Source organism: Perognathus longimembris, chromosome 14 (assembly GCF_023159225.1).
Source record: "Perognathus longimembris pacificus isolate PPM17 chromosome 14, ASM2315922v1, whole genome shotgun sequence".
Classification (NCBI taxonomy): Eukaryota; Metazoa; Chordata; class Mammalia; order Rodentia; family Heteromyidae; genus Perognathus; species Perognathus longimembris.
The window spans coordinates 21690980-21713620 of NC_063174.1; the positions used below are offsets into that span (position 1 = coordinate 21690980).

Here is a 22641-nt window from a genome sequence, read left to right on the forward strand (position 1 = left end):
TGCCAAATCAGGTGATAATTAGCTGAGTTGGGTTTAAGATGCAAACTTGGAAAAAATTTAGCTCCATCTCTGACAATCATTGCAACAGAGATAGTAGGAAGACAAACGATGTTTCACAGTGCATTTAAAGTGTGTGTGAGAAATGATTCATCCCCTGCCTTGTGGGGGCCAAGCCCTAAGGAGGGAGAGTGGCAGAGTACCTGAGCTGGGGGTGCTGATTTGGACTTGAAGAGAGAGAGGCTGAGAGAGAAGGCACTTGCTCAGCACACAGTCTAAACACACATCTTTTTAATTTGGTCTGCTCCATTATAAATGAATTTTAAATTATAATCTATCATTACATTATGATGATAAATTATGAATTATAATGACAAATTATAGATGAATTACAGGTGAGTGAAATCTTCTTTCTCATACCAGTCCTATACATTCAGTCATGCTTTCATAATCACTGTGACTTCCATGTCATAAATCAACTCATTTGGATCTGTTCCTCTTAGAACTAAAGGCCTCAGAGATTGTGACCCATTGGAAATCCTTTGCAGGTTGGGATTGAGACTGGGTTCATCAAGATTGGCCTTTCTGCCTCTCAAGGTGTTACTGAGGCAGCCTAATAGGTTGCAGCTTGTATCCTTTCAGGGCACTTTAGAGTGACTTTGTCCCTGAAAGGCTCATCCCTGGGTTATTAAGCCTTGCTGGAACCTATTGCTTTTCCATGGGCAAACGGTAATCCAGGCCTCTCAGCCTATCCGCTTTCTCAAAGCAGTGCTACAGGGAGGTGCTGAGAATCCTTTCTGCTTCTCCTTCAGCTGTAACAAGCCAGAGCCACAGTCTGAATCCTTCTCATCTCCCGCTCCTCTCCCCTCTCTCTCCATAGGCATTGCCCTGAATAACACACACACCTCTAATTCTCTCTGGCCTTTTTTGCAGAGAAGAAGTTGAATTACACAAGCAGGAAATGAATAACTCAGTGTGCTGGCAGGCATTCTAGGCATGCCCGGAGCATGAGTGGCCTCATGTGCTCTGATCTCACTAGTTACCAGCATGGGGCTGAATCAGGAGATGTGTGCATCCACAAGTCCTGCAGGCCTTGCATCAGCTGGCCCACTTGCTTTACTTCTGTCCCATTACCTGGCTCTGTGGACTCCACACACTCTCCGAATTCTGGATTCAGTATGAAAACATCTACCGGTGCTCAGTAGTGGGGCCCACAGTATAAAGCGAATGCTTCTGAGGTTGATGGTAAACTGTATCACGTTAGACAGTCACTGGGGGAGGTGTAGGCACCGAACTCTAAACCAAGTATTTATTAGTTTAATACCAAAGCTATGTGGGTCCTTTGGGTAGATTAAGTGCTGATTCATTTGTAACTCTCCTGGTGGTACTTGTAATCGAGTGCTTGTCTTCAAGTCACGGTGTTCATTTACTCTTTTTTTTTTGGCCAGTCCTGGGGCTTGGACTCAGAGCCTGAGCACTGTCCCTGGCTTCTTCTTGCTCAAGGCTAGCACTCTGCCACTTGAGCCACAGCGCCCCTTCTGGCCATTTTCTGTATATGTGGTGCTGGGGAATTGAACCCAGGGCCTCATTTATACGAGGTAAGCACTCTTGCCGCTAGGCCATATCCCCAGCCCCCTCATTTACTCTTATACCATTATATTATTATATTTTTTAGCTTCTCATCTGTCATTTCATGGGCCACATAAATTAGAAATCATTTTTAAAAAGTCTTATTTTTCTGAACTTCACATAGGATTAGGAAAATAAACCAGCACTATAAAAAGATCAGCCATGGGTTGGGTCATGGCTCTTTTATGGTAAAATACAGCATTTTTTTTTCATGGAGAATAAGCTAAAAGTCATCCACTTTTGACATCACAGGATTCAATTCTCACATATAAGAACACGTTTAGTTGGCCTTTAATGTTTCAAAGAGTGACCAGGATAAGTCATTTCCAGCCTGAGTCCATCCTGATAAAGCAAGGCACAATGATTCGCTGGTTGACCAGCAGTAAGTCCAGTAGTCAACAGGGCTCATTTATTGGGAAGAAGGGGGCCACCAAAGGACTGCCCCTAGAGAGTATACTTGAGGACTCCAATACTACTACTTTTCTACAAGTGGTCTAACAGAATGTACTTAGCATATTTTTCATTATTGTTCTTGCTTCATAGTGCATAAAAACTTTGATCTTCCTTTGAATAAATACTATAATATTAAAGTATTTGTCTTGGAAAAGTTAGAGGTAACCATACAGAGGTGGTATGGGAAAGAAAGAACATATTCCACTTTGGTATCCACAACCTACATAAAACCAAGAGCTAAGCCACATATTATATGTCAGGTATTATAGAATTGATTCACTGCTGATAAAACAGATTGCAAAATGACTGTCATGTCACTTGACTTGAGGAAGCCACTTCTTCCTCGGTGTCAGCTCCTTTATCTCCACAATGAGTGGGTTTTGATAAGAGTGGCAGATGAGTCATAGAAACATACCCTATTAGTTGGTACACAACACACTGTTTTGTACATCTCTCTCTCTCTCACACACACACACATTGTACTACATATGACATATTCAATGCACCATCCTCTGTGCTCTCCCCAACAAAATGTTGGCCATGAGGACACCTGCATACCTGGGTGTCAACCCACTTGGCCCCTGTTTGGGTGTTCTCCACTCTGCCGTAGAAGTGCACTGGCAGCATGAATTCCGGGCGGGCCTTCTCCCAAGGGTTCCCATGCCGGAGCCAATCATCTGCCTCTTCTACCTGCAGAAAACACATGACTTAGAATTTACTTTTCAGGAGATATAGACCTAGCCCTTCCATTATATCACAATATAAATATCTGTAACTAAAACAACTTAAGAGGATTGTTCTGGAGAGAAAGTATTTCAGGGGACAGGGAATATGGCCTAGTGGTAGAGTGCTTGCCTTGCATACATGAAGTCCTGGGTTTGATTCCTCAGTACTACATAGACAGAAAAAGCTGGAAGGACTGGGGATATGGCCTAGTGGCAAGAGTGCTTGTCTTGTATACAATGAAGCCCTGGGTTCGATTCCCCAGTACCACATATACAGAAAATGGCCAGAAGTGGCGCTGTGGCTCAAGTGGCAGAGTGCTAGCCTTGAGCAAAAAGAAGCCAGGAACAGTGCTCAGGCCCTGAGTCCAAGGCCCAGGACTGGCCAACCTGCCCCCCCACCAAAAAAAAAAGAAGAGAAAAAGCTGGAAGTGGTGCTGTGGCTCAAGTGGTAGAGTGCTAGACTTGAGTAAAAAGAAGCCAAGGACAGTGCTCAGGCCTTGAGTTCAATCTCCATGACTGGCAAAAAAAGACAAAAAGAGAAAGTGTTTTGGATTTGTCAATCATAGTTCTTTTCTTTGTCTTAAGCACTAAATTAACAATAACAATACTTCCTAATACTGCTCTAAATGTTTTATATTATCATATTTAATTCTCACAGTGAACCTACAGGAAGGAACTGTGGTCCCTCCACCCTTTTTTTTTTGTCAGTTGTGGGGCTTGAAAACTTGGGTGCTGTCCCTGAGCTCTTAAGCTCAAGGCTAGCACTCTACCACTTGAGCAATAGTGCCCCTTCCGATTTTCTGGTGGTTAGTTGGAGATAAGAGTCTCACGGACTTTTCTGCTAGGGCTGGCTTTGAACCGCGATCCTTAGATCTCAGCCTCCTGTATAGCTAGGATTACTAATGTTAGCCACCAGCACCTGGCGCAATCCCCCTTTTCAAAGATGAAGAAATGTAACTTCTCCAGACTACTCAGGAGATGGTAGCGCTACCGTTTGACTATAGGTCTGTGGGCTCCAGAGGCTGGGTTGTAATATCTGTGAATCCCTTGGTCCATCTTGAACTAAGAAGAGATGCCCTTCAGGGATGTTTATCACTGAAGACCTAGGCATGATGGGCCCTACATGCTGTTTTCAGTCAAGAGCCTCACATCTAGAATGTGGAATCAGTAGGAAATTTGATGTATAAAAATCTCACTTAGGGAGGGGGGAATGAGGGACGAGGTAACAGTACAAGAAATGTATCCAATGCCTAATGTATGAAGCTGTAACCTCTCTGTACATCAGTTTGATAATAAAAATTTAAAAAAGGAATATTGCAGCCTCCAAACTGAGCTGCCAGGATTTAATGTCAACAATTAAAATTTATTTTGATCCTTAAAAATAAATCTCACTTAATAAAGACATTCCAAGTGTAAGCACATATCACTAGAACATTTCATGATTTTTGTTGACTTTCATCCTAGGCAGTTTTGATTTAATAATGTACTCTTATAGTTTCCTTTTGAAGAAGACATGCATTAAAAGGTAAGGATTTGGGCTGGGGATATAGCCTAGTGGCAAGAGTGCCTGCCTCGGATACATGAGGCCCTAGGTTCGGTTCCCCAGCACCACATATACAGAAAACGGCCAGAAGCGGCGCTGTGGCTCAAGTGGCAGAGTGCTAGCCTTGAGCAAGAAGAAGCCAGGGACAGTGCTCAGGCCCTGAGTCCAAGGCCCAGGACTGGCCAAAAAAAAAAAAAAAAAAGGTAAGGATTTGTTTAAGTGACATTTTCAGCATTTCCCAAGTATTTAAGTTAAGCCTATAATAAAATGTTTAATATATAAAAGTCTTAAAACATTACTTTCTGGGGCTGGGGATATGGCCTAGTGGCAAGAGTGCCTGCCTCGTATACATGAGGCCCTGGGTTCGATTCCCCAGCACCACATATATAGAAAACGGCCAGAAGCGGCGCTGTGGCTTAAGTGGCAGAGTGCTAGCTTTGAGCAAAAAGAAGCCAGGGACAGTGCTCAGGCCCTGAGTCCAAGCCCCAGGACTGGCCAAAAACAAAAAAACAAAAAAACATTACTTTCTGAGAGGGGTGTTGGTGGTTCATGCCTATAATCCTAGTTACTCAGGAGGCTGAGATCTTAGGATCATGGTTCAAAGCTGGAAGTGGTGCTGTGGCTCAAGTGGTAGAGTGCTAGCCTTGAGCTAAAGAGCTCAGAGACAGTGCTAGGTCCAGAGTTCAAGCCCCATGACAATAAAACAAACACACAAACAAATTAGTTTCTGTTAAGGGATCCTGAATGACAAATGAATTTTGGTTTGCAACCATCAAGAAGACCCAAACAAGAACAAGGCAGGGCTGGGGATATGGCCTAGTTGCGAGTGCTTGCCTCGTATACATAAAGCCCTGGGTTCAATTCCCCAGCACCACATATATATATAGAAAAAAAAAAACAAAAAACCACAAAACGGCCAGAAGCGGTGCTGTGGCTCAAGTGGCAGAGTGCTAGCCTTGAGCACAAGGAAGCCAGGGACAGTGCTCAGGCCCTGAGTCCAAGGCCCAGGACTGGCCAAAAAAAAAAAAAAAAAAAAAAGAACAAGGCAAATATCAAACACACACATTTGGGACGAGTAGCCATTAAAAGTAAGTACTATATCTCTTAGAAAAGTCAGCCTTATCTTAAAGGATACTGCCTAGGAATCATGATGCAATGCTAGATGGCTCATGCATATCTGAACATGACTGAGACCTTAATCTTCCTACTTACACCTCCCACATAGCTTGCTTGGGTCATGGATGTGAACCACCATATATATCTAGCTTGTTTATTGAGATGAGATTTTGCTAACTCATTACCTGAGCTGACCTCAAACCACAAACTTCCCAATCCTCCTGAGGAGTTGTGATTAATTATAGGTGAGAGCCACCACACCCCAGCTTTTTTTTTTTTTTAACAACAGTATATATACTTCCTTGGTCTAGAGAGAAAATGATGGTTTGCTATGATAAAGGTCATTTAAGAAGAGTAGATGAGGCAGGTATAATAATGGAGGCAAAAATGACATAAAAGAAAAATGTTTTAATAGATTTATTTGCTGAGTTTCTTCCCAATCTCTCATGCTACAGTAACTGAGAACTAAGAAATGAAATCCTTAAACATTCTGGTACTTTCCAAGGATTCTTCATGGCTCTTGGTTGGACTGTGGCAAAGCCTGGGTTACACTGTCTGCTGAGACTGGCTCTCAGCATGCATCTCTCGATAACTCCAGTGGTCAAAGGAACCAATTCTTTCACCTCTGAACTTGTATATTATAAAAATACATTTCTTATGTGATATGAGGCATGTAAAAGAACAAATAGAAGATAGAGTCACCTATAACCCCATGTCCCAAATAATTACTGTTGAAGCTTTGATATATCATTTTCCCTGGGACTTTTTATCTTCCTGGTCTCCTTGCCATAAAACCATAGCATACATACAATTCTATATATATTTTTCCAACTAACATATACATGTTCCCATTTCATCAAAATTACCCCCAAAAGCATTATTACCCAGGAGCCAGTGGCAAATGACTATAATCCTGGCTATTCAGGTAGATAAGAGCTGGAGGATCATGGTTTGAAGCCAGACCAGGAAGAACAGTCTGGAAGACTCCATTTTCAACTAACAAGCAAAAAGTTGGGCTTAGAGGCATGGTCCAAGTGGCAGAGTACCATCAAAATGCAGTAGCAATGACCGTATACTATTATAAAACACTACATTATTGAATTATAATTTTAAGGCAAAATTAATATTTTGAGTACATATTACTATGTCAGATATTCTATGTATTTTAATACTAATATTATGAAGTTGATATCTTGATTTTGAAAGTGAGCAAACTGAGGCTCTGAGAAGTTAGAGACTTAACTGAGACAACAGACTTCAATAAGGGTGATGCGTTAAAATTAGATCTCAAAAAAACTCAGATTTGAGTTTTTCTTCTTAACCTTGTGGCCTCTTAGTTTTTATGTATTTAGAGGCAGATGAAGGTACACAACACTGGTCCTTAACAAAATATGAAGAAAACCTTCTTTTTGCCAGTCTTGGGGCTTGAACTCAGGGCCTGGGCACTTGTCCCTAAGCTTCTTTTGTTCAAGGATAGCACTCTACCACTTGAGTCATAGCCCCGCTTCCCTTTTCCAGATTATGAGGAACTGAACCCAGGACTTCATGCATGCTAGGCAAGCACTCTACCACTAAGCCACATTCCCACCCAGCTCCCAAAACATGAAATTTTGCTTATGTTATTTACAGTGCATTCCTAATGTTTTTCCTAGCCTCTGTCTTCTGAATTCACAACAAATCTTTAAGGTCCTCCCTTCCTTGCCCCAGGGTATCCCAGGGTGGGGATGGTAGAGAAACTTCACTTACTCTCAGTAGGTCTTCTTCCCTTCCCAGCATTAGTTCCAGCCCACCTCTCCCATCTGATCTCTGAGCACTCTCAATAGGACTTTCATTGTAGAGAAGTACAGAACTTGGGGCTTTTGAAAATTGAATCCATGTGTTTTATTCACAGTGTGTATGGCCAAGACAAAGATAAATCTAAGCCACAATTAGGCTTAGGGAAAATGATCTACAGAGTAGCATTGAGTGTGGATTAAGAGTTCCAAGAGACAAAAGTTATATTCTGACTTAAGAAATCTCAACCTCTTTGTATAACTACTTAATAGTAAAATTAATTTTAAAAAGTATAAAACAATAGAAAAATGAAAAAAGTGATCATAGAAATACTTAAGAATCTATATAGTGGCTATATAAAAAACTCAAGCTAGACGCTGGGTGCCAAGTAGCTCATGCCTCAGGAGAGTGAGATCTGAGGGTCATGATCTGAAGCCAGCTTAGGCAGGTAAGTCTCTGAGATGTTAACTCAAATTAACAAGCAAAAAGCCGGAGGTGGAGCTGTTATCTCGAGTGGTAATAGCCTCAGCCTTCAGCAAAAGAGAGAAATGAGCGTCAAGTCCCTGAGTTCAGTGTCAACACACGTACACACCAAACTCGAGCCTTCTGAATGGCTTTGTACATATTTCTTTTTTTTTTTTTTTGCCAGTCCTGGGCCTTGGACTCAGGGCCTGAGCACTGTCCCTGGCTTCTTCCCGCTCAAGGCTAGCACTCTGCCTCTTGAGCCACAGCGCCGCTTCTGGCCATTTTCTGTATATGTGGTACTGGGGAATCGAACCTAGGGCCTCGTGTATCCGAGGCAGGCACTCTTGCCACTAGGCTATATCCCCAGCCCGGCTTTGTACATATTTCTGTGGCACACTGTAATTATACACATTAAATATGTACCCGATTTATTTGATAGGACAATTAAGATTGCCTGATACCATCTTATTAAGAAATTCAGACATCAATTTATGTATCTTATTAAACGGGCCCGTGAAGGAGGTTAAGACTCAAATGTAGACAAAAATACTGGGTGTGGATGTTGAAATCTGGGAATACAGACATGTGTGATCTGGTTTAACTTCATTCCTTAAATTACCCAGCACAGACTGCTTTCTCTCCTATAAAATGGTACCACGCTTGCCACCATCAACTTGATGGTGAGAAAGATCACAACTCAGACCTGTGCTCCACCTTGTGCACACAAAGTTGAGTCAAGTTGGTTAAGGAGACCAGTCAGCCAGGCACACGCTAGGTGCTGCAGAGCTGTGGGTGAACGGCACAGGCTCCGTGCTGACAGAGAACTCACTGGCCAATGGGCATTTGCTATTATCAATTATATACTGGAGAAATGAGTGAGAAGGGGCCAGGAGTTATAAGGAATGGTCCAGAGCACAATGAGAGAGGTGGTGAAGTACTTTAAAGGCAAACTTGGAAATCATAGTTCACACACCTGCCATCCACCTCGGATCTTTTGATTGAAGATTCCATACTCGTATCGGATGCCGTAGCCATAGGCAGCAAGGCCCAGGGTGGCCATGGAGTCCAAGAAACAGGCTAAATTAGATAAAGAAGGAAGACACAACATCAAACTCAAGGTCCAGTTCAAGTCTTTCCCTAGAAAACACAGTAGCCACAACACATTTTCTCTGAGAAACCATAATTGTATTTTAAAACATAGAGACTGTTACATGATGGGAACTGGTTTTTACATCACTTTTTCTTTTCCAATTATAAAACTAAATTAGGCCTGGAAGGTTGAGAACTATAGAGAAAAACAGCTCAAGGCCAGAACTAGCTGAAAAGTTCCCGAGATCAATTTTCAACCCAAAGCTGGGCGTGGGGATACCTGCCTATCAGCCTAAGCTACATGGGAGACTGGTCAGGGGAATCAGTTGTAGGCCACACTGACCAGAAAAATCCCTAAGACTCCACCTCCATGGGGGAAAGCCTACAATTGGTAGATTGTGGTCGCTGACTTTACCAGTGAGCTGGAAAAGGTCACTGACGTCAAGCATAGGAAGGAGGGGCGGGGATATCTTAGCCAGCCAACAGGAAGGGCTCAGGATCTACTTAAGAGGAAAGTAGGCCCATCCTGAGAGGTGCCTTCCTCAAAAACTACCAGCCCCCACAGCCCAGGGACTGATGCCAAGTCCTCAGATGAGTCACTTCTTGCCACCACAGCAGGACCTTCACAGTTTCTGGTTGTTTTTTTTTTCCCCTTAGTTTTAATTTTTATTACTAACAGCAATATTAAATCATAGTCACTGATATAGTAAAGATTATATAAAATGAAACAGATGCAAACAACTTTCTGATAACTTGAAAGTGTATGCACAATGAAGAGCTTTTGGAGCATTCTTAAAGAGAGACAATGTCTGTTTTTCATACTACATTCTGATACATGGGTGTTAATATATTTTATTATCAAATGTAAATTCTATACATATGCATTCATAAATTCTTTTTTTTTTTTTTTTTTTGGCCTGTCCTGGGCCTTGGACTCGGCCTGAGCACTGTCCCTAGCTTCTTCCCGCTCAAGGCTAGCACTCTGCCACCTGAGCCACAGCGCCCCTTCTGGCCGTTTTCCATATATGTGGTGCTGGGGAAGCGAACCAAGAGCTTCATGTGTAGAAGGCAAGCACTCTTGCCACTAGGCCATATTCCCAGCCCCTCATAAATTCTTTTAAAGATTAAAATGTTACAGACAAAATATTTAAAATGGTAGCTAGGTTCAATTTTCTTCTCTATAAGGGGTTACCAGGAATAGTTTAGCATTTAAATGAAACTTTATATTTAAATTTAGTTTCTTATGTGTGCATAGATAGGTATATGTAATACAAAGAAGGGCTGGGAATATGGCCTACTGGTAGAGTGCTTGCCTTGTATAATACAAAGAGAATACTTAAGTGGTATCACATTATATGGGTTTTAAATCAACTTGACTTTTGAAACTTGGCAATTGATCCAGGAAATTAGTATGTATATGCCAAATAAATTCTTTGAGGATTAGGTTATTTTTAATGTTTTGTGTTTTAATGTTTTGTAGCTTCTGGTGAAGGATATGAATGTTTCCTTTGGAGTTGATATTGAGAGGTAAAATCATTTGGTTAAAAGAGTGCTTTTATTGTTTGTTTGTCTTTTTTTATCTCTCTCATGGTAACCGAGAGTTTGACCTTAGGCTTGGCTAGTTGCTCTATTACTTGAATCACACCTTTCACCTAATAGGGTCTCAATTTTTCTACCTGCCCCCTTTCAGGGGCCAGGCTGGACTGGAACCCTCCTGTTTATGCTTTCCACAGTGGCTGTGATAGCAACCACTACCACAGCCAACTTTTTTTCTGTAAAGATCAGTCTCCTAAAGACAGACCTGGAACAACCATCTTTCTAATTTTAGCCTCCAGAATAGCTGGGATGATAGATACTGAACACCACACCCAACTATGGGTTGAGATGTAGTTTCATGAACTTTTTGCCTGGTCTGGTCTCAAACTATGATTCACTTGATCTCTGTCTTCTAAGTAGATAAGATTACAGGTATGAGCCACTGTTATGAACAGTAGGCATGGCTTTAAGTTCATCAAGCTGGAATGACCTTTTTAGCATTTTCCTCTCTATTTACTGAAAAATCATTCTCTGGCCATAGCAAAGAATTTACGTTTCATGCACACCAAAAAGTAGATTAACCATGTCAGTCATACCACTATTAATATAACAGTATCCCTAATTAGTTTACCAGATCTACAGCTCAGGGCATGGCTACAGAAACATGCAAGGAATAACAGTGAAGTAAAAGGGCTACTTCGGAAACCCTAAAGTACACAGGAAGGATCTGGTTAACTTTGGGGCTTTAAGCAATATCTTGAGGGGTTTTAAGCAATGTCTCTTTCTTTGCCTACTGTTTGTGTGGAACGGATCAGTGTACCTTCTGTGAAAAGTTGAGGCATCTGCTATAGGCCACAGCTTTCACTTCTAGGAAGACTATAGCACTTTATTTTCTTTTGCCAGTCCTGGGGCTTGAACTCAGGGCCTGAGCACTGTCCCTGGCTTCTTTTTGCTCAAGGCTAGCACTCTACCATTTGAGCCACAGCACCCCATCCGGCCTTTTCTGTATTATTTGGTGCTGAGGAATCGAATCTAGGGCTTCATGCATGCAAGGCAAACACTCTACCGCTAAGCCATATTCCCAGCCTGACTATGGCACTTTTAAGTATGGTCATGCATGACACATGACACACACCCATCAGTCAGGCAATATAATGCATTCCCCATGTTGCTTACCAGCAAGCCTTCCAAGGCCTCCATTGCCCAGTCCAGCATCTTCTTCAATTTCTTCTAACTCCTCCATGTCCAGTCCAAGCTGACAATGGAAGAAAAACAGCACTGAGTATGAACACACAGGAAGCCATTTCAGAGACAAAGCCACTTCCTACAGTAGTGGGCCAGGCACCAGGCTTATTATCTGTGAGCTCCATTGCTGTTGGCATCAGCTTCCTTACAGCTCATCCTAGCCTGGGAGGCGCACTGGGGATGCTGTCACTGCAGGTGTGGGTGTGAGATGGCGAGGGCCCTCAGTGCCCACCGCAGATTCTGCTACATCCTCAGCGAGCTGCTACGTCTCCCTGTACCTCCCTCCCCTTATTTAAACCCATGGAGGAGAAAAGCACCTACCTGATTTAGGGTTGGGAACTAAATAACATTACACAAAGAAGTGGGGGGTGGGGTATGCGCACTCAAGGCTGACATTAACAGAACAGAGAGGTTTTTTCCTTTAGAACTCAGGGGCTCTTGCTTGCTAGGCAGGTGCTCTTTGTATGAGCCACACTTCTAGTCCTTTTTGCACTGGTGTTTGTGTGTGTGAGCCCAGTACTGGGTCTTGAAGTCCAGGCATTGCAATTCTGCTTTCTTGCTCACAGCTGGAGCTCTACCACTTGGGTCATGTCCCTAGTTCGGCATTTTGCTGAGGTGGAGTTTAGCATAGACTTTTCTGCCGGAGCTAGCCTTGAACTGTGATCTCTGTCTCTGTCTCTAGGATTATAGGTGTGTGAGCTTCATGCCTCGCTGTTCTGAACATTTTTGAGATAGGGTCTCACTGGCCCTCACCTGGACCATGATCCTCCAATTTTTTTTTGCATTTCATTTTGCATAGTTGGAATGACAGGCATGCAATTTCATCACCAACTTTTTTCTACTGAGCTGGAGACTCAATGGGAAAACTTTTCTGTCCAGGTTGGCCTGGAAACATTACCTTAGCTTCCCACATAGCTGGATCAACAGGTGCGTGCCACCTTACCCAGATATAGTTTGAGAAGGAGGGTCTCACGAACTTTATTTAGTTGGGATGGCTTCTACTTGAAATTCTCCCAATTTAAGCCTCTGTAAAATTACAGATTTTGAAAAGGCATGAGGTCAGACTTGTCTGATGGACTGTAGTTCATCTTTTTTATTATCACCACGTTATTTACTCAGTAGGGTCAAAAGTGGTTATCCCAAAACCAGTTAGTGAGTCATGGCCCCTGAGACCTGGGCCCAGACAGCCAGCAGGAAAATGTCAATGCTGCAGGCCGACTCCATGGGGCTAGAATCCCTTGGCTCTCTGTGGGGCAGGGAGGAGGCTGCAGGCAGCCCATGTGCCTGGGAGATGGATGGGACTCGTTGCCAGCATGCCCTTTGCCCCAAAGAGCTGGGATCACACAGTCAGCGCTCACTGGCACCAACCAGAACTTCTGTCAGAGGTCTGTGGTCCCTGGAGATCACTTTGTATTTAAAAAAAAATCTTCCAATGAGGAAATAGATGGCCAGATAAGACCTGTTCTAGGTGACCATCTAGGTCACTTTGGCTGATGAGAAACTCCTGTGTTTTTAATCTGAAAGTCACACAACCTATGATGTTGGATAGTATGTAAAATGAAATTGTCATTTACTTCCTAAAAGCACATGTCTGAAAGGTAAGTTGTACTGGCTGATGGCCCTGTTTTAATGGCACTGCCTTTTTGGATCCTCATCCTTATACTCAAAGTTGCTTTCTTTTATTTATTTATTTTTTGGTTAATTTTTAAGTTTTGCCAGTCCTGGGGCTTGAACTCAGGGCCTGAGCACTATCCCTAGCTTCTTTTTGCTTAAGGCTAGCACTCTACCACTTGAGAAACAACGTCACTTCCAGCTTATGTAGTGCTAAGGAATCAAACCCAGGGCTTCATGAATGCTAGGCAAGCACTCTACCACTAAGCCACATTCCCATCCCAAAGTTGCTTTCTTATACAAAGTCCTCTAATTAAATGCTCTGAGTTCAAACATGGTTTTCCTTCATTTCATTATTAAAGGGATGTTTGCACTTTTTTCCCCTAGACTAGAGCTTACTACGGTTTGGTATAAGCCTACTACTGGTTGCTTAGTAACAAATACTCCAGTATTTTTGTTTAGTTTTTGTTGCAGAATTAGGGCTTTAACTTAGGGCCTGGGCACTGCTCCTTAGCTTTTTGTTCAAGGCTGGAACTCTACCACGTGAGCCACATCTCCCCTTCTGTTTTTTGTTGTTGTTGTTGTTGTTATTGTTGTGTTTTTTTTGATGGTTAGTTAGTGATAAAGTCTCACAGACTTTCCTGCCTAGGCTGGCTTTGAACCATGATCCTCAAATCTCAGCCTCCTGAGTAGCTAGGACTACAGGCATGAGTCACCAGTGCCCAGTCACTCTCAGGATTTTTAAAATTCTCCTGGTGTTAGTCTAAAGAAGGGTCTATGCCTTGAGTGAAGAGGTACAATCTCAACACTGAGCCTGGCAAGGTTTATGATTAAGGAAAGTAAGGAAAAAGGAATGGGGTGGGGATGGAAATGTTCTTTCACAGGAAATGCCCTACCTCACCCAGATGGAGGACAGCAGCCTTGACAGCAAGCAGCTGGCCACAAGGGACAACCTACATCCTGGGAAAGAAGCTGGCCTCTCATAGGAACAGCCTCTCATTGAAACTTGCTCTTTGCAAATGCACATTCTTTTCCCATTATATCAAAAAGGTTAAAGACTATGTGTTTTTGGTATGGAGATAATGAAGAAATAATTTAAATGTATTCGTAAAAACAACAAAATGGAGAGACAAAGGGTGAACCAATGCAACAGGATACTTATAAGACAATATGTTGTAAACCAACTATACAACTGCAGGGGGTGGGGAGAAACGGAATTGGGGAGGGGGAAGGTGGGAGAAAAATGAGGGAGGAGGTAACAAGTTTGATAAGAAATGTACTCACTGCCTTTCATATGAAACTGTAACTCTTCTGTACATCACTTTGAAAATAAATAAATAAATACTGAAGTTACAAAAATTAAAAAAGAAAACAAAACACCCAAATGAGCACATTGGGGTGCTTTAAAGGGGAAGTGCATTTTACGTTATTAGGCAATAGAGGAGAGTGACGAAAGAATTGTAAAAGCTTATCATTATCACATAGCGTCTTGAGATATGACTATCAAACTCCAATCATTTCATTAAAAGTAGGTAGAAGCCCAAACTTAAGTGTGGAATTCTCATAAGAGAGAATTTTAAAGAATTTAAAGAATTTCCAGTGCTGACTTCTAAAATGTAATTTGTATGGGGAATGTTGATCAAGATTTTGGTAGGAAAAGAAAATTCTCATGTGTAATAACCAGTTCTTTATACTAAAGATGATGGTATTTCTAGTAGCCATGCCTAAAGAAGCAATTTCTCACACTCGTATATGTGTGTACGCTCATGCATCCACACTATGCCTTCAAGTTTCCTGAAGTGAACTTGAAATTGAAAGGGAGAGGTTGAGGGAAACACAGAAGCATGGTACCTGGTAAATGGCCTCATCACAGGCATTTTGCAGGCCAAGGTTGATCATGGTGTTTTGCAAGGTTCTGCCCATGTAAAATTCCAAAGAGAGGTAATACACCCTCTGAAAGAAAGAAAGGAAGGTCATGAATCATCAATCAGGTCAATCATATTTATCCACAAAAAGAGTCACAAGGTCATATGTTAGGCTACCAATAAAGTAACAAACAGAATGACTTTAACGTAGGTTCCAGCAAGACTCCTACAGATCTCTTGGGGATACAGAGAAGTTTTCCCCAACACTAGTTTGAGGAAAAATATTTTCTATACTAGTTTTGGTAAAGTAATTCAGTATCTTTTACCCCTAGGGAGGAAAAAAATAAAAATAATTTCTTCCAACTGAATTCAGTGTTTCCTGTTTTCCCTCTCTTGTTCATGAGTCTTATGAATAAAATATGCTTGGGGTAAAGAGAAATCAGATTGCTATTATAGCTCACTGTTCTCTCTGTGGGTAAGAGCAGGTGGCTGGAGGCTCTGGGCAACTCAAGTCATTCAGGAATCCCAGGATTGACTCCAAATACTTTATGGCTAGAAAACAGTACTCCTTATTGCTGCAAGTAATTTTACAGTTAACACGAATTAAAATGGTTCTAGAGCCAGGCAGTGGTGGCTCACACCTGTAATCTTAGCTACTCAAGAGGCTGAAATTGGAGGATCATAGTTCAAAGCCAGTCTGGGCTGGAAAGTCTACAAGACTCTCTCCAATTAACCACCAGAAAACCGGAAGTAGTGCTATGACTCAAAATGGTAGAACACTAGCCTAGAGGGAAAAAGCCCAGGGACAGTTCCCAGGCCCTGAGTTCAAGCCCCACATCTTACAAAAGAAAAAAAAAAGTTCTAGAAAGCCTATGAACTGAAATCATTCCTTCTGCATAAGGAAACTTTTGAAGAATAATTATTAGAGTTTGCTCTTGGAGAAGTGGGAAATTTCTTTATGGACTTAGAAATTTAGTTTGTCTTCAATATGGGAAAAACCAGGTAAATACAATCCAGAGTCTAAAGGGAGAAGTACAAAGTCCAGACCTTCCTAAAACGTTGTTTTTAAAGTACTGTTTGCTAATTAAAAAACGGACTACTGAGAGACCTCAGCATTTTGCTTCCATATCAGCTGCCCATTGTATCTCCAACACACCCAAAGCAACAAAAGTCTGCAAATGCAACCATATTACGTCATCTCAAGTTTTAGGGACCATCCAGTTTCATAACACAAGAAGACCCAAAATAAAAGTATAGGAAGCTGAGCGCTGATGGCTCATGGCCTGTAATCCTATCTATTCAAGAGACTGAGATCTGAGGATTAAGGTTCTAAGCCAGCCCAGTCTGAGAGAGACTTTTATCTGGAGACTAGTTGGTAGTGGGTGTGTTCTAGCCTTGAGAAAAAAAAATGCTAACGGCAAGGGCCCAGGCCAGAATTAAAAACGACAAAACAGCCTCCAGATAAAAACACTTATTTGTATTTTCCTCTGCCTACAGGATCCATCCAGTTCCTATCTACTGGAAATGCCAGCTTTTCCAGTTTTTTCTCCCATCACAGACCCACTCACCCTCCCTCCAGCAGAGAGCACAACTGTCCCCGGGCCAGTCCTCACCAATCCCCCCTCAGCTTCCCAGATTGGTCGGGAAGAACCACTCGAAGTCTCCGCTCCAGCCCCCAGGCAGCTGATGGAGGTGGTCCTCGACCTGAGTTGGGGCTGCACCGGGACGGGGCTTCAGGGGATGGATCCAGGCCCGGACTTTATCTCGGGTAGTTTAAAGTCCGGGGCGTTGCCAGGCCCTCAGCCCCCAACTTGTAGGGAAATCGAGGCTGAAGAGTCCAGGAAAACCAGGGGCGGGGCCCCCTCCCGTCCTTCTGCAGCGCACTTAGGCAACCCCTGGTCAAAGCCTGGACCTTAACTACATTGGTGGAATTCTACATTGAAGCGTCCGCTAAGTTCACTGCTGGGCTTAGACGCTCCCCAAAAGTTCGTTCAGTGGAAAGGTGGGGGAGGCGTGGGACTTTCTGCCCTGGCGGCGCTGCGGGACGCGCAGCCAGCTCCGGGGCCCGGGTGAGGCGCCCAGACGGCACGGGGCGATGGACGAGTGGCCGTCGTGTCCCGGGGGCCTGTCCCGCCCGCCGGGCCCCGGGCTGGTACCTTGGGGTTCTTGTCGTAGTAGTGCTGCTGCGTGCGGATCCAGCGCCCCACCAGGTGGTCGCGCACCGTGTGCGCCAGCGCGAAGTAGTAGTCGCGCGGGGTGGCCACGTTGCGGTCCTTGACCAGCGTGAAGTGCAGGTGCCGGTTGAAGCCCTTCTTCAGCTCGGCCACGTTCTCCACGCCCACGATGCCGCGGATGCTGATCTGCCGCCGCTTCTCCTGGTCGGTCAGGGGCTTCGCCATGGTTGCAGGGCGGGACGTGCGGCACGGGGTGCGGCGGCGGCGCGGGACGGGACCCGGGCGAGGAGTGGCCGGCGGGACGTGCGGCACGGGCGCGGCGGCGGTGGCTCCGGGACAGGACAGGGGCGGGTCCCACGGCGCCCGCGCCGCCTTTCTGGCCCGGGGAGGCTCGGGGTCCCGCCCCTCCAAGCGGCTCCGCCCCCCTGCGCTTCCCCGTCTCGGTTCTCGAAGTTCTCGGCTCCAGGGCGGAGCTGATGGGGCTGCGGCTCCCGGAGCGCCTAGGGGGCGGCGGCGGGCTGCGGGCCAAGGACTTGGGCAGAAGCCCCTGGCGCCCCACTGGGTCACGTAGCGCTCGGAGGCTCCCGAGCTGTGGGTGTGGGAGACAGTGCTGGCCCGCCCCGCGCCTGGTAGGGCAGCGGGTGTGTGCTGGCAAGCTGCTGATTTATAGGGGACTATTCTCCAGGCTATTATTTCCCCCTGGGGTAACCGAGGGGAAGGCCAGCGCGCTTTCCTTGGGGCGGTCCCGCCCCCCACCCGCTCAGGGCTGGGCGTGTCCCCTGTTTGGATGAAGGCCGGAGCCTTCCTCCTTAGGTAATGGTGATCATTGAGGCCTGGGAGTGTGGCCTGGGAATGTGGCCTAGAGTAGAGTGCTTGCCCAGCATGAATGACTCCCTGGGTTCGATTCTTCAGTGCTGTGGCTCAAATGCTTTGAGCAAAAAGAAGCTTAGGCACAGGGTTCAGGCTCTCTGAGCTCAAGCCCCAGGACTGGCAAAAAATTTTTTCTTTTAAAAAAAGGTCATTGATGAGCTGGGGATATGGCCTAGTGGCAGGAGTGCTTGCCTCGTATACATGAGGCCCTGGGTTCAATTCACCAGCACCACATATACAGAAAAACGGCCAGAAGTGGCGCTGTGACTCAAGTGGCAGAGTGCTAGCCTTGAGCAAAAAGAAGCCAGGGACAGTGCTCAGGCTCTGAGTCCAAGCCCCAGGACTGGCAAAAAAAAAAAAAAAAAAAAAAAGTCATTGAATGGACACAGGACACAGGAATAAGCATGGAGTAGAAATAAGGATCTATTGTTTCATTTATTTCGAAATTAAATTTTGGGGAACGGAGGCTAGAACCTGCTATAACACCCACCTTGCCACAGGCTGGTAGATCTGGGCTAGTAAGAGGCAGGAAGTCTGAGGTGATGCTTCCGGCTGAGTGGCTGGGCCTAGACCTGAGACCCTACTTCGCCTTGAGTTTTAACTGAAGGAGCAGGGCACCAGGAAAAGAAAAGAGTGTATCTGTGTGAAAAGAAGGGTAAGTGACACCATTGGGCCACATGCTTTATTTCCACGAAACAAACCAACCTGTGTTACTCTGTAGCACAGAAGGATCTTTGTATTGTTTACCTCCAGCTCTGGTAGTGTGTGTGTGTTCTCTGCAAAGTACTCAAATGGTATTTATTTTTGAGGTGATGCCTTTGTGGGGGAGCAGGGTCATTATTAGATTCATAGCAAGGACCATAAAAGTGAAAGGTCAAATCTCATAGATTTGGCTGCATGCATTTCCAGACCCCCATTGTCCTGGGATTGGACCAGAAATGAAGAGTGAAGTCTGATGTGGGCTGTGGGCTTGTGCAACTGCTACAGAAATGACAGGCGGAAGAGGAAGCAGTGCCTGAGAGAAATGAGGGTAAGAGTTTGCATTTGGAAGAGGCCAGAACTACTCTGAATTAAGAGCACAAGTGATGATGCACAGTTGTGTATCCCAGAACTTGGGATGCTAAGGCAGGAGATTATGAATCTGAGGCTAGCTTGGTAAACACAGTGAGATCCTCTCTCAACACTGGTCCCATTTGAGGGGGGGACAGGACAGACAGAGACACAGAAACAGAGACACAGAGAGACACATAGACAGAATACGAACTGAGAGTGTATCTCCATCAGAATGGTTGACTTTAGAAGTGTGGCTGATGTGTGAGGAACTTGAAGCAAAAGATCTTTTAACAAATTAAGAACAAACTAAAAGTGTTTCTTTATCATCTTTGACTGCATACAGGATAGTCACAGCCTTAAACCAGTCATTCACATATTAGTATGAAATAGTTCAGTCATCTCTAACAGCTAGATTAAAAACTGGGTGGAGAAAATCTTTCTCCCAAAAAGGTCTCTAATGGCAGAAGGCAAAAGAAAGAGGGGGCAGAAGTGTGCAAATAAGATGTGAAAGATGCCAAAAACATATGCATTGCTTTTTAATTTTGCTTAAGACCATTTCAATAGGTGGACCCTAACTCTTGTCTTCTTAAGTTTACTAATTTTTTTGTGGGGGGGAGGGAGACCCAAGATGATGATGAACTAAAGAAGGTAATCTTGACTCCTTATCTGGTAAGTGAGGATACATCCCTTGGTTGAACATCTACTTGTAAAACTGTGAATTATTAAATATCCAAACTGTGGAATGTGGGGAGAGATGTGTTACCCCTATGATAAAAAGAGGACTTGGTAGTACCAGATAATTACCATTGTCTAGACTAGAAGCTCATCATATGAGCCATACTCATATCCCATGTCACTTTAATTTGTTTTCAGTTTTTCTCTTGAGTTTTCCTAGGCTGGCCTTGGGCAATAATCCTCCTACCTCTGCTCTTGAGTACTGGGTTTACAGGATTGAACTATCAGGCTCCAAACTGACTCAGTCTTGTGTAACAATAACCCATTGCCAGTCAGTTTTATTCCTGCCCTTGCCTTTTTCTTTCTTGATTTTTAGAACTTCCGGAAAGTCTAAAAGTTTGAGGTTTTTTTTTTTTTTCATATTAGTATATACTTAGGATTTGTAGGGTTGTTTTTTTTTGCATTTGTAGTTTTAACACATAAAAGGCCCAGAGTCTAACCTTCTTTAACACTTAACTAGAAATTAATATTATTGTCTTTCACTTTAGTAAATGATACTTTCCCAGTTTATGTTTTGATATATAAACTTGGCTTTTTGAATTTTAGGTGCAAATGAATTTATTTCTGGCAAACCCTATAGGTTGAGTGGTGTGTGAGGATAAAATCAAGGAACTTGATGGAGCTTGAAATTTGGCACGTCTGGGGACCAGAGGCTTTGGGAGGCAGAATTACTTGACTAAGATGATGAATAGCTTTTCAAAACCTCTCCTGAAAAAGTAGATTTCAGTTGCTCACATGTTTACGGTAGTCTCACCAACAAGGACCTGCGTTATTCCTGTGTCTCCTCTGTGGCTTCTGGGACTACTGTAATAATGATACATTTGTGAATATCTGAACAGACTGTCCACACCTCTCAGGACAAGTACAAGCTGCCTACTGTTGGAAAACACACACACACACACACGCACACGCATGCACACACACGCACATGCACACATGGGAAAGTAGGCTAGTTCAGTTCTGCAGAGAAGTAAAGACAGGATTGAACACACAAGGGTTTTCTTAGGGGAAATGACTACATGAGAGGTCACAGGGGAGGGAGCCAGGCTGACCTGGGACAGGATAAGGCCTAGGGGAGGAGTTCAGGGCAGGATGCACATTTGAGCCAGAATGAAAGGGAGCAAGAGAAGGGGAGCGGACATAGCCCCAACAAGGCTGTGGGGACAGAGCTGGCCCAGTCTATCAGCAGAGCAGTGGCTGGTCCTCCATGCACCTGTGGGAGGCCTGGTCCTGCCCCATTCCAGCAAGGCTCAATGGAGCCCTGGACCAGCACTCACTGCAGTTAGGGTTGTGTGAAGCCTGTCCTGTGGCCACCACAGCACCCTACGGGATAGATGACAGGTTACCATGCACTATGTCTTTAAGTAGGGTTTCTCATATGCCACTTCCCAATAGCATTTCCAAAGGCTCTGGCTTGGCTCTCAGTATAACCTTCCTCATCCACTTCTCTTAGCTAGAATCATGGGGTAAGTTGTTTTCCTTCCCATTTCACAAAGGAGGAAACATAGGCTGTGGAGCTGCTTAGTTTGCTCATGATCACAAATCTGCAGCAAGAAGAGGTTTCCCAACATTGAATATATTTTCCCCGCCCCTGAAACAGGATTGGGGATTGGTCTAGGAAATCTAAATTTTGACTGCATCTTACCTAACCTACTTATGCTATTTGCCTGGTTTATTTTGAGCTGTCCATTGGCCTTTTGACCTACTTGAACCTGTTGTGAAGTCCAGGGAAATGGCCCAAAGTGGCCTGATGGACAGGTCATTTGCACCCTGGGGAAGGGCGGGGTAAAGGGTGAGTTGCAAATTGTGTTCAGTGCGTGCAAGGAAGTAGACTTGCTCAGTACATTTACTGCATGAACCAGTCAACTAAGATTAGCATACAGACTGTTCTTTTCAATATTTTCAACAGTGATTGAGAGCCTGGATTACCTTGCTAGTCAACACCCTCACTATACCTGAAGACAGGTGGCTGACCAAATTGCCTTCATTATAATCGACCATGACTGAGACTGTCCCTTGTTATTTGGATGAATCTTGGAGTAAGTGGAAGTTCTTGGCACCTTCTTGTCAGGTCACGTTGACTTGTTCAACTAATATATTAGTTGGGCTCTTTAGGCCTGGCCTACAGGGAGTTCTTGAAAAGCTGGTAAGATCTATAACCTATCTTCATCTTGTCCCCCAAGCTCTATTATATCTTTTGTAGAATCAGCTGACACAGGAGACTCACAGCTTGAATTCAGATTCTGCTAAAGGCCAACTGCTTTGTCTTCTTGGCTCCTTAAGATGGTTTCGCTTAGAAAATATATAAGTGATGGTTTGTGTGATAGCCTATTCCTAGAATCCCAGCTACTTGGGAAGTAGAGGCAGGAGGATCATGGTCTGAAGCTGGCCTGAGCAAACATACACAAGACTCTTCTGAAAAATAAAAAAAAGGGAATAGGGGTGTGGCTCAAGTTGTAGAGCACCCTCTCGGCAGCTCTGACACCCTGAATACAAACCCCAGTACTGCCCTCCCTCCCCACCCCGAAAAAAAAGTGTGCAGTGAAGTGCTAGGAAATGCTATAAGATCTGAGATGTAGATTTCTGGGTGGGATTACACCCTGAAGTACTGAGCAGTGTGTGTGTGTGTGTGTGTGTGTGTGTGTGTGTTTGCCAGTCCTAGGGCTTGAACTCAGGGCTTGGGCACTGTCCCTGGCTTCTTTTGCTCAAGGCTAGCACTCTACCACTTGAGTCACAGCGCCACTTCCAGCTTTTTCTCTGTA

At 44.1% G+C, this 22641-nt stretch overlaps 1 protein-coding gene across 1 annotated transcript in view; it reads right to left on the bottom strand.

Annotated features, from left to right (window-relative positions):
- The window catches only part of Pygl (glycogen phosphorylase L), a 37393-nt gene extending 19825 nt beyond the window's left edge, over window positions 1-17568 (bottom strand). The window contains exons 1-5 of the mRNA XM_048362243.1: window positions 17204-17568; window positions 15034-15135; window positions 11503-11581; window positions 8675-8778; window positions 2638-2769 (exon numbers count right to left, since the gene is read on the bottom strand). Coding sequence (XP_048218200.1) covers window positions 2638-2769; window positions 8675-8778; window positions 11503-11581; window positions 15034-15135; window positions 17204-17446 — 660 coding nt within the window. The 5' untranslated portion in view covers window positions 17447-17568. The remainder of the gene's footprint in view (window positions 1-2637; window positions 2770-8674; window positions 8779-11502; window positions 11582-15033; window positions 15136-17203) is intronic.
- Between the last annotated feature and the right edge of the window lie 5073 nt (window positions 17569-22641).